The 12,917-nt window shown below is 39.5% G+C and overlaps 1 protein-coding gene across 1 annotated transcript; it reads right to left on the bottom strand.

Moving 5' to 3' along the window:
• Positions 1-9,777: 9,777 nt before the first annotated feature.
• LOC109171702 (protein CDI-like) lies at positions 9,778-12,314 on the bottom strand. The gene is made up of 2 exons (XM_019320766.1): positions 12,208-12,314; positions 9,778-11,034 (listed from the first exon to the last, which is right to left on the bottom strand). Exon 2 carries the CDS (start codon positions 11,011-11,013, stop codon positions 10,183-10,185), a length of 831 nt encoding a protein of 276 aa, XP_019176311.1. The 5' UTR covers positions 11,014-11,034; positions 12,208-12,314; the 3' UTR covers positions 9,778-10,182.
• Positions 12,315-12,917: the final 603 nt, after the last annotated feature.

The following is a 12,917-nucleotide window of genomic DNA, read 5'->3' as shown; positions in this document are numbered from 1 at the left end:
TGGCTCCGTTAATAATTGTATGTGTGATTTTGTGATTGAGTCTTGATAGAGCTTTGCCTAGGGATTATGGTGTGTTTATTTGATAATCTTGATGATCTTGATGTTGTGATGGATTGTATGTGTGGTTCTATGTTTAGGCATGTCCAAAGCTTGTTATTAGGGTTTGTTGGATTGAATCTTGATGTTCTTGTGATTCTTGTTGTTCTTGCATGTTTAGGAATTGATTCTTGAATCTTGATATGTTAGGAGCATGAATTTAGGATTTGTTTGTGTTGGCTTCTTGGCTTAATTCTTGTGATTCAAGTCTATATTGTTGTTTTTGTGTATTGGGATGTATTCGGACTTGATTTTGGGTTTAACTGATGAATTCCCGGGTGGGAAAAGTGCCAAGATACCATCGTACCAGCGGGGGGTTGGTCGGGGGACGAACCCCCACCTGACCACCCGCCAGGTACGCACCATGGTACCTGCCGGCGACCGGTGGGTGGACAACCACCCGCCGTGCACCCGCTGGTACATGGTACTGCCCACCGGCTAATGGTTGACCACCCGCCGTACACCCGCTGGTACGGGCGGGGTGGTGCGTTGTTTGGTCTCGTGTTGTGTTTCCCTGTGCCCTGTTTGATTTTTATGTGTCTCGTTGGATATTTCGAGTACCGTTTTAGGAGTTGTGAGTCCTGGTTATTGCATATGGGTTAGGTTAGTACCCCGTTGGCCTAGGATGAGATTTGCATGATCCCGTGGGTGTCTTGTGGTTGTCTCGTTAGCTTGGGAAGTAGAGCTTAGGTTGTGTCTTGTGGGTTGCATGTTTATGTTGATGTCGTTTGTTGATGGTAGCCTATGTGATTGTTGTGCTTTCCCTTTGATTGCTCCTTGTTATGTGTTGATGTGTATTGATTGTTATTGTTGTTGAGCGGTGGCCACTGCGTTGTTGTGCATGTTGACTGATTGATTGTACCCGATGAGAACGGGATGTGATTGGTGGAAAAGAATTGTTGGAGTTTGGCACAACGAGTGTCCGGTCATTGTGCTAAAGGCACAGACCAGCCTTAACGTGTGGGAGTAGGTTACCAGCATTATTCGCTGATGGTTGTTACACCTCATGTTTTTCAGGTGCAGATTTGTAGCTTCTGAGCGCGCTAGATGGATCCGAGGTTCTAACTTAGATAGTTAGCATTTGTTGGTTGGCCTACGTGCCTTGATTTGTACTTGTTCATGAACTTGTGAATTTATGCTTTGGTTAGTAGATTAGCCTCTGCATCTAGGTTCTCAAACGTAGATGTGGCATAGCACCCCGACACTGGTGTTGTTAGTTCCGCCTTGTTTGGATAGATTCGCCTTTATTTCGTAGGTTTTAAATGTTTTAAAATTAGGGGTGTTACACTTGGTATCAGAGCCTAAGTTCGACCTTAAGGACAATGCCTTTAAGATAAGACTTTAAGATGTTAAGATCGAACTCTAGGTACCTAAACACTTAGGGATTAAGAATCTTAGGACACACGGTGAGATTGTGAGTTTATTTATCGCTTCCTGCTCAGTTTCCTTTGACTTGCCCCATGTTTAATTTAAAACTACTTATAGTAAAGCACCTATGTAAGTGTGCGAACCTTTGACTTACATCTACGACGAATGTTAACCTTGTAGAACCGGAAATGTCACCATCAAGGAACCAGGCGAGTACCCCTGACTCACCTGCACACGAGCGGATGACCCAGAACTTGCAACAGCTAACTCAAACCGCCCTAACCCTAAGCAGCGCCATCCTCAACAACCAAAATCGACCACCTCAAACGCAAGCCCCGACGTGGCCCGCCAGGTGTCGAACCATCGCCCACCCATCTTCGCCAGAGAAGAAGATCCTGCTTCGACAAGATCTTTGAGGTGGTAGGGTGCCTAGAGGAACGCTACGTCGAATTATCCTCATTCTACTTTGGGTATGAGGCCGACCTATGGTGAGTCCACGAAGGTCCTACCCATAGACAGGAAGCGAACTTCAACTGGGAAACCTTAAAGACTAAGCTGCGAGAACGCTTCTACCCCGCTCACTTAAGGGCAGCCATGTACGAAGAATTCCTCCACCCAAAGCAAGGAATCACCATGGTGATTGATTACCACAAGAGATTCCTTGAACTGGCTCGTTTCGCACGCGAGCTGGTACCCACGGAAGCAACTAAGGTTGAGAGATTCATGGCTGGGCTCAACTTTGAGGCAAGAAAAACCTGGACAGTAAACAGGCCAAGGACCCTCAACGAGGCCTATGCCAGCGCCGCTGATCTCTATCGGATACAATTGTTACAACGTGGGGCTCAGGAACGAGTAAAGGGAATGAATGACGGAGGTGGAGGGCCAACTTCAAGAAGGCAAAAAGTAATTTCCACATGAAGACGACTAGTCAACAGACCCAAGGGCCGCCGAAAAGGAACATCGAAACAAGCGGAGGACAATTCCTTTGTCGGAAATGCGGCAAGGATCATCGAGGTAAGGATTGCCAAGGATATGCCTTGCGGTGCTTCAATTGCGGGGAAAGCAGCCACAAAGCCTTCCAGTGCCAACGACCCACAAGCACTAGGCCACCGTCCGGAGGACAACTGTGACAACCCAAAATTTAATTTTATAAATCTGATTTCAAGAAATTCCAAAATAGCCATTTTCACTCTATTAAAAATTTTTGAGATAAATTTGGTGTTTGAATAAATTATTTTGAGTTACATTTTAAATGAATTCAACACCGGAGCTTATTTTAATTCTAAAATCCTAAATTTTAGGGTACTTCGCGTACCAAGTTTTTAAACTGAGAATTCAATCTGAGTGAAAGCGGGAGAAATCTGAGAAGCCTAAATCATGTGCCTAACTAGAAATCATTTTAGAGAAATTCAATTCCAACCCCAAATTATTCTAAATCCTGATTTTGGACCATGGTCCATGTAGCATGGTGAACCACATCCCTCCAAGCCTTTGTCTGATACTTCTTGAACCAATCAGCAACTTTCTCTTTTTCATCAATCAATCATAAGAGAATTTTCTAGGGTTTTGCACCCTATTTAATCATCCCTTCTCCATCCAATTTTCTGATTTTCTCCTTGCCTCTCCAAGCTCTCTGTAGAAGAAAGGAAACAAAGGCAGTAAGTTTCACCATCTCCATTCATTCATTTCACTCTCAGACTTTGCATTCTCCACCTTCCATCTCTGATTTCTCTTAAACTTAGTATGTATCTATGTTTGCTTGAGGAAATAGGTGGTGAAGGAGGGTAACATCTGAGATAGAAAGGAAAGGGAACTACACAAAGAGAAGATGTAACACCCCGTGTTACGGACTCTAATCCCGGATTAATTATTTAATTAATTCCATTAATAATAATTAAAAAGGATTTAATTTGGATAGGATCCCCTTTAATTAATAATATGGTCCACCATGAGCCGTGAACCCTTGTTTATAATAAGGACTTTAAGTCTATTAGGAATAAAGAAAGTGCGCCTTTACTACTCAGATTCTAATTAGGAATCCTAGACCTATATACTTGTTAAGAATAGAAAATAGGTCTTTACTATTCAGACTCTGATTAGGATTCCTAACTCTATAAATAGGGGATTAGAAGGCAGTTAGAACCCTTACCACCCATTGTTATATTACACGAAATTATCCCCAAGAGATTCCCCACCGCCAAGCCTAAGGAGATCAATCGGATGGAAATCTTATAGAAGAACCTTAATAGCTAAGGGAGGATTAATTAAGGCTAAGAGGTAACCCATGTCTCGACAAAACCTATTTTCCTTGCTATATATTATTCATTAGCTCCTTTGATATGTGATTCTGTGTTTGAGTCTTGATAGAGCTTTGCCTAGGGTTTATATTGTGTTTATGTGATAATCTTGATGTTCTTGATATTGTGATTGATTATATGAATGATCTTGTATTTTGGTTATGTATAGAGCCCTAGGTTTATATCGTGAATTCCATACTATGATGTTCTTGGTATATTTGGGTGGGTTTATGCATGATCGGGTGTTGAATCTAGCCTAGGACTTGTGTTTAGGACTTTGCATATAGATTTCTTGATATTCTTGTGGTTCTGGATGCTCCTAAACCGTTACATGATTAATGTTAGGTCGTGGCATGTTTAGGAATCGTGTTAGAACGTATTTGGTGTGATTCTTGATTTAATTCCGTTAATTGAATCCGTGGTGTTGTCGTTATGTGTTTGAATGTGTCTGGACATGGTTTTGGGTTCCACGAGAGATCCCGGGACCGAAAAGTTGCCTGTGAGTTAGTGGGGGGTAGGTGGGGGCAGGGGTGCCCGCCACCTACCCGCTGCCCGTGTTACTATTCCAGCAGGCAGGCGACTGCCCGCCGGGCACCCGCTGGAATAGTGTGCCGCCGTCGGCGGGTGGTCCTCCACCCACCACCCACCCGCTGGAAATCCGGCGTGGTTCATGGTGTTTCTCCCCGTTTGATGTTTCCCTGTGTCCCGTTGTATCTCGTTTGTCATGTATGAGTTTCGTTTGGTGTTTTGGGTATCGTTCTAGGAATCTATGTGTAATACGTGTCGTTGTTGTTGTGTCTTGATTGTTATTTGATTATGTGTTAATTGATTGAATGATGATGAGTATCGTGGTCATTGCACAATGACTGGTGTGACTGATGATGATGATGAGATTGTGATTAGTGGAAATGAATTGTTGGCGGTTGGCACCACTTGTGCCCGGTCATTGTACTAAAGGTACAGGCCATAGCGTTGACTGTGCTGAAGGCACACACCCACCTTAGACTTGCTTGCCGTTGAGCATGGGTCAGGTTATAAGTGTTGCGGTGTCATGTTAGAGCTATATGCGCTAACCCCTTGATATTGGCACTAGGGGTGCGGATCATTGAATGGCACTGAGGCCCCATCTTGATATGTTGGTGGTTGATAGGCGGTTTGTCGGTGGGGGCATGTAGTTGCCCGGAGGCATAACGGGTGGTGATATAAGGGTGGCCTGGAGGTATAGGTTGGAACTGATATAAAGACGGAGGGGAGCTACAAGGTTGGAACTTGGTATAAGGTTGGAGGATGAATTGTGTGCTTTGATGACTACTTGCTAATTGACTGTCTTGAATACCTTCGGTATCTCTAATTGTTATTTATATGCTTATCTGTCTGTTATGCCTTGTATTGCGTTCTTAGGATGCATGTTAGTCTTTATGATTATTCTATACTGTTGAGTCTGTTAAACGTGTCTTGAGTCTTGATCTTGGATTTAAACTAGAGTCTCGTAAGTATATATGTATTCCAGTTTCAAAATGAGTTTCTTATATCTACCTATATTGTACTTAACGCGTTGGAGTGGGTTACTAGCATTATTCGCTGACGGTCGTTACACCGAATGTTTTTCAGGGACAGTTGAGTAGCCTCGGAGCATGCTAGTTGGATTTGTGGACTTAGTTTAGATAGTTCTAGCCTTGATGACACGGCCTGCGTGCCTTGATTTGTACTTAGACATCAATTGTGGTTTATGCTTTGTTAGATAGTTTAGCCTGTGCATCTGAGTTCTCTAGCTCAGATGTGGCATAGCACCCCGACTATTATGTTTAGCTTATGCTCTGTTTGGGAAATAATAATAGATCAACCCTTATTTTATAGGTTCTAAATATCTTAAAATTTATGGGTGTTACAGAAGAAGTCTACAAAGGTATAACCCCATGGATTCTCAATCTCTTTTGACTCTGTGAAGTCACTGCTATATAGCTAGCAATGAGTAGAAATGCTAGCATATTGTGCGTTTGAGCTATTAGATGACTTGTTGATGTTTTATAATGTGTTGGTGATGATTTGGAAGTGGAATTTTGTTTGAAAATGCTTTACAGGTGAAGAAGAAGCCTCTGGTGCACAACTCAGTGTGCACCAGTGAGAGTCACGGGCCTAGCCAACGGCCCACGAGGGGAGCTGTTGGCTAGAGCCGTGGCTAGACGGCTCTAGGTAAGGGTCGTTGCCCTAGGCTGCCGCCGGACGGTTCCAGGTGGCGGGCCTCCCCTAGCCTCGCCGCTAGGTCCGTTACTGGTTACCTGTGCAATGGTTGGGCCCTTGCGGCTCATCTACGTGTCGTTTCCGATCGGGTGTCACGGGCCCTTGTGCCTCGGTACCTTGGGGCCGTCATGACGCACATTTGGACTTTGATTTCGTTGAGTTTGGATTAGAAATGAGCATTTTGTGATAGATTTTGTGAAGCATTTGTGTTACAGTAATGTTATTTGAGAAGCATCAGACTTTATTTTTCCTATGTGATCTGTAAGGTGCTATTTGATTGTTAAATTGAGAAGCATGATCACTAATTGCTTAGGTTTTGTTAGAAGAGCATGCCTAAAGTGTATTTTATGAATCATGGAGATTATAGTCAGATTTCAATTGATGAAGTGTACAGAGCATGTTATTTTGAATTCCAAGCATGATTAAGTGTTCTTTGAGAAATTCACAGTAATATAGAATTGAAGTATGTCGTACAGTAAATTGCACTTCAAGCATATCATGTTTTAAAAGTGCATAAATGGCCAGCGTGAGCCTAAGTATTATTTTTCAAAACTCATGAGCATGTGGAAAGTCTTTATCTTGTTGCATTGAGAATTTGTTGAGAAGTGACATGCATAAGTTTGCATAAGTAGAAGATTTGCGATATATATATATATATATATATATATATATATATATATATATATATATATATATATATATATATATATATATATATATATATATATAGGGTCCGGATCAGGTGAGGACCTAATCTTAGGTGAGGATGTGACGACTAATCTAGACCATTAAATCAGAATGATGTATGATTGAAATTAAAAGAAACAAATCACACGGATTAAGAAAATAAATCCCTTTAAAATATTAAAATATATAAATTTAGGGTAAATCAGTCTTATTAAAAAATGTGCATTCCTATACTGAGTGTTGTGCATTCCTATACTGAGTGTTGTGCATCAATAACTTCATTGTTGTGCATTCAAACCCCGCCAAAAAATCATACAGTGAACATCCAATGTTCTACGATGCATTGAACTATGTGCTATAATGCACAACTCCCTAGCCTATAGTGCACAACTTGCAACACTAGGTTGCACAATCAGCACACACGAATGCACAGTCATACTACCCAGGCATTTATACATATACACGACAATCCAAATATAGACAATATTATACTCAAAAGAACAAGCGAAAAAAAATAAAAAATACTGATTAGTTTGCATGGGCGAACACTCAATCAATGATGAAGAAATCGCGGCTCCAAATTGCAACGGTGATGATCCAAGAAAATAGGAAACCAATTTGGCCAAGGATTATACATGCGTTCACACTTAAAAAAAATAGAAAAAGACACTATTATCCCACTTTAACAAAAAAATCAATCCATGTCATCTCAAGAACTCAAATCTGGACCATCCAAATAAAAAAAACAAACGCACAAGATTAGTCCTCACGTCCTCACCTAAGATTTGGTCCTCACCTGATCCGGATTCTATATATATATATATATATATATATATATATATATATATATAAAAGTGAGGTTTTGGAGGACCCGTTGGGACTATGTCCTTTCGAAGTAAAAGAGAAAGTAATGGACATTGCGATCCGACAGATTTATCATGTAACGCGGTGTATTCTCACGTTACGAGGTTGGAGACTGCCCACCAAGCATGGAATCCTGGTTAGGGGGTGCACACACTAAAAGTACGATACCTGATTCCACGGAGTTTGGGCATAGGGCTAGATTGCTGAGCCGGTTAGGTCCATTCACGGTTCGTGAAGACCTACCTCCCCACGAATTAGAGGTTTCGTAGTTACGGATGTGATGGATGCACGAGATTGCACCGTACGCTAGGGCTTCCCTGCGGCGGAGTACCTGCCTCGCACAAGAAGAGAAACGAGAAGTATGAGAAAGTTTGAGCAAGAAAGAAATTGAGTCAAGAGACTCAAGAGAAAGAAAGCGAGTCATTGTGACTCTAAGAAACCTCCACAGAAAAGTATTCTATTTACAAATGAGTGTATAAGTATACCTATCCTATTGCATATATTTGCATAATGAGAGTGTTTGCACGTGATTGCATTTGAGTATAGTATTGCACGAGATTGCATAATGAGAATGTTTGCACGAGATTGTATATCGTGTACGATTGCTTTAGTTGCATATTGAAGTTGATATCCCTTAATTGCATGTTGAGAACTTGATAGCATGAGATTGTCATGGAGTTGTTCTATAGAGTTGAGTGTTGCTATGTTGATTATGTGTTAGTATGATTATATTAATAAGTTGTTTATTGATGAAGCATGCATGTTGATATTATAGGTTGCGAGCATATAGAAAGCTTGTAGGTGTGATTGAATTGCTTAAACTTTGGGAATGTGAACAAATGTTTTTCCAAAGTATATGCTGTAGTATTTTATAGGGTTGAGTGTGGTTATACTTAGCTTCGTGCTAACGAGTGTTTTCTACTTGTTATTTTGCAAAACCCCTTTCAGGTGGACCCAGCGTTTGAGAGTTGCTCGAGTTAGACTAGTGTAGTTAGTTGCTTTGTAGTCTAAACTCTTTGATCTTTTATCGTTGTTTTTGAGATTATGGATGTAAACACCTTTTGTTTTGTTAGTGATAGACACCGATGTACTTTTCCTCTAGTTACTTTAATGCAGTAAATTTCGGATGTTAGTTTGACTTGATGTTCAGTTTTCCCTTACTGAGTAGCATCCCCTTAGTTGTTTACTTGGGTTAATTAGTACTTTACCCTACTTTATTTCCTCAACCCTACTCTTTATGAGTGATTATTACTAGGCTCAAATGTGAAATTTGGGGCTATTACATCCTAGTAATTCCAGTGCATTACTTTTTTATCTTTTTAATTGTGGTGCATATTAATTGAAGGAAAAACAGTTAGCATTACGTTGAACATAAGGTGTTTGAAGTAAAATTTAATATTTTTCTTTGTTTTGATTGATAATGAAGTTATGTTGACTATCACTTGAGTTGACCATTTTATCCCTAAAAACATGACATCTTGCAAGATTTGACTGTCAATTTGGTCGAAATGACCCAGAGTGAAGAAAAAAAAAATGAAGTTAGACATTAAAATTGAGAAAAATAAAAGTTCTGTACTCAAAGTAATACAACCCCAATAGTTGTGCACTTGTGCAGCAATTATATTGTGGACTGCGGTCCATAAAGCTTTGTGAACCATGGTTCAAAACGGTAGACACTATAGTGTATCTAAACTGACACTGTCTCACGTATTATTTTATTATATTATCAAATGAAACTGCAATTGAATTAAAATGAAACTGTAGTTGTGTTGAAATGAAACTGCAGTGTATACAAAATAAAACTTAATAACAATTTCACATATTTGAGTGTATATTGTCCAATGAAACTGTAGTTATATCAAAATAATACTATAGTTGTGTTGAAATTAAACTACAATGCATATTTAATGCCTGAACCACAATGCATTGTGGACCACAGTCTACAGTATAATTTGTCATAGTTGTGGGATCAGATATCAATTCAATGTCTTTAAAAACATATTCCATTTCTTTTTAAACCATCCAAACTTTAAAATTTATTTCTTGAACAAAACATGAGGTCAAGGGTTGATGTCAAAATATCTGGATTTTTAAGCAACATCGAAGCCACAAGTCCCATATTACATTATTACCATACCCAAGATTTAGTTCTAGTTGAACCAAGGATAACATCTAACAATGACATAATAATGCTCAAATGTAAGAGTTATGAACAAAGGATAACAGTAAAAGACATCAACATAATATCATAACCAGCGACAGTTAATTAGCCTCAAATAGGACATGAAGAATAAAAGAATTCCCAGATAACTAGCCACAATATCTAATTCCTCTTCAACATAGAAGACTACTATGTGGAACCAATACAATACTAATACATCAACATGGCTCTTGTCTGCAAAGCCATGGACAATTGTGAAAAACTACAACGTATGCTATATAGCCAGAGATGAGATTACAGAGTCAAATTTTGGAATCAATTGAATAGCATCCCACATTGAACAATTTCTAAATGAAACTAAATGAATACTCCATCAATATACCAAAGCAAAAAGCACCAACACAAATAGTACCACCATTTATGAATTACCTCTAGCCAGCCAACCAGAGAGCACAACCAAAACAATGTCTAATCCACCTTCTCTGTTTTCTTGTATTCCTCCAACTCCTTCAACCACAAGTCTGCAAAGTCACAATCCTTCCATGCCTCAAACCAGGGACCCCCAAGGGTGTAGTGGATTGCCTTGGGAAGAGTAGAAGGATTGCCCTCAACAACCCGATTGTGCCCTACAAGGAAATTCCATACAAAAGGGACATCTCCGATCTCGTGATCTTCTAACCACGTGAACCTATGAAGAAATGCACCAGACTCAGAATTCACCACCTCAGGGGTTAGCACCTTATTCTTGGGATGTCCACAATTGTAGAGAACCATGGATGACCAGTTCTTCCTCGGATAAACTGTTTGCACTGCCCCATCCATTTTTGTGGTCTCCTTTGGAGCATAATCATGTTGTACACACATTACAGCATACTTATCATCAATCAAATCCCTCAATTCCTTAATGTCACCCAGGTAGAGGAAATCACAATCCACAAACATGGCCCAACCCTCATAATTGGCAAGGTAAGGGGTCAAGAACCGCGAAAAGGAAAACTCAGTGCTCTCCAGTTTCCCTCTCTCACGCCAATAAAGGCTCTTCTGCCTCAATTCAGATTGTTTAATGGGGTGGATTTCAATGGGGATTGAAGATCTTTTCAAAAGGGAATGGCGGCAGACCTCATAAGCAACATCTTCACGGGGATCATAGCCTATGAAAATCTTGAATGGCTTTGAGGCATTTCCATTCTCTGGTTTAGTAGTTCCACTATTCGTATTCATTGAAACTGGAACGGAAGTAATCTCAGATTTCTTTACCTCCACGCCATTCACAGGCAAATCTTGTGCCACCGACGACATTCTAGATCAAGATTCTCAAACCTGCAAAATCAAGAATTAAAATTACATCAAAGAAATGAAAGCAAAAAATAGGAATCCAGATGGTAAAACTAGAAAAGGATGAAAATATTACCAAAGGAGAAAGAGCAGGTAGATATGGGACGGACGAAAAGTAAATGTAACTAGATACTACTTTGTTTGATCTCAATGAATAAGCTCAAAATAGCAGTACTACAAGTTCAGCCTATAAGTCCAACATCTTGGTTCTCTATTACCATTCATAAATGTCTAACTATAGAAGCTTGTGCAACAGTAATGTCTAAACTCTTGGTTAAATTTTCCTGAATGAAACAAAAGCTATGACAGATGCATTGCCATCTTATAAACACATAATGATACAATAAAAAAAATATACAGAATCCAAATGAATAATCTTTACTTCAAGTAAAAACTATAATGCCACATAGAAACTATGACATCTTAGTGTTAATTGTTAAGAAATAGATGACTTATGAACTTTCTGAACTAATAATGACTGTGTAAGCAAGATCTTAGTTTTATTTATGAAAATCAATACTTCAAACCAGTTAATATCATACATGCCATGTATGATCTGAAACCTGAAACCTGTTAGAATGAAATCCAGAGATATTGCAAGGGCAGGTGCTCAACGCGTGTATATTTTGAGAAGTAATATCAGACATTCAGAAAAAGCAATCCTTCAGAAATTTTCATTGCAGCAATTAAAAAAAAAAAAAAAAAACAATTATTGTTATTGTTCTGCTACAAAATTCAAAGACAATATTCAGAATAATGACAACACGTACAGAAATCTATACGCTTACATGTACATATGTATGCATATAAGACCGATCTGAGAAAAAATGCAAACTTGTCACTTAAAAGCAAACTCCAGAGGATGAAAATCATGAACCACATTTCATTAAAATTAAGCGCCAATCCGATCTAAGAAAACACCATTCAAATCAGAATGCTAAAATTATCATTTCCGAGAAATTCAAAGCTCTCGAGCGTCAAAGCAAACTAAAATAACAAATATACCTCAAAGGAAAAAAAAAAGAGAATAACATCTCAAAATCACGATTTCTGATTCATATCCACAGACCAACAAGTCTTAACTAACAACAGAATGTATGAAACAAAGCGATCGATGAACGGATCAGTGGATCGAAAACGAAATGCAGTTGAATCTACCTTTGTGAAAGTGGATAACGGAGAGACAAAGACGAGAGATAGACAACGCTGCAAGGGAATCGGAGCTCGTAACTTGCGAGAGTTGGAAGGCGTACGAATTATATGGAAGAAAGATAACAAACGTGAGCCGTTGGATGAGGAGGCAGTCTGGATGTACGGACGCGGGAGACCGTCGTGGGAGTCGGTGGGACTATTATGACGGTATTCTAGTAATTTACTAAAATAAAATGCGATCAAATGAAATTGGCTTACGAAAATTAGGATTTTTTTTTTAAAAGAAAAATTGTAATTTTGGTCATTTAGTTATAAAATTTTGGTGGGAGAGTAGGGGTGGTGGTATCCATTGATTGGCCTAGGTCAAATTAAGTGTGCCAAAAAAGTTTGGGAGTCTTGGTTATATATTTTTTAACCTTGCTTATTGACAAAGTAAGGGTGGTGTCTTTTAACTGATCCTTTTTTCCGTCTCTTGCATTTTTCAAGCACGTTATTACCCACGTGGTTCTTATCTTGAGGCTCTGTTGGGTAATAACCCGAGTTTTTGTTGGAGGAGTATTCATGAGGTGAAAACTCTTGTTTCAAGAGGCGTCAAGCACAGGGTAGGTAATGGCGTTGTACCAAAGTGTGGGAACACTCTTGGTGGTCCTAACAATCGTAAAATCCAATCTCCCCAGCCTCAAGAACTCCGAGAACTCATGGTCAACAACCTTCTT

This window comes from Ipomoea nil, unplaced genomic scaffold, assembly GCF_001879475.1.
Source record: "Ipomoea nil cultivar Tokyo-kokei standard unplaced genomic scaffold, Asagao_1.1 scaffold0345, whole genome shotgun sequence".
NCBI classification, from domain to species: domain Eukaryota; kingdom Viridiplantae; phylum Streptophyta; class Magnoliopsida; order Solanales; family Convolvulaceae; genus Ipomoea; species Ipomoea nil.
This window is presented reverse-complemented; position numbering and strand designations above follow the sequence as displayed.

Coding starts and splice junctions, on each gene's coding strand:
- LOC109171702 (XM_019320766.1), bottom strand. CDS start 11,013: ATGTCGTCGGTGGCACAAGATTTGCCTGTGAATGGCGTGGAGGTAAAG.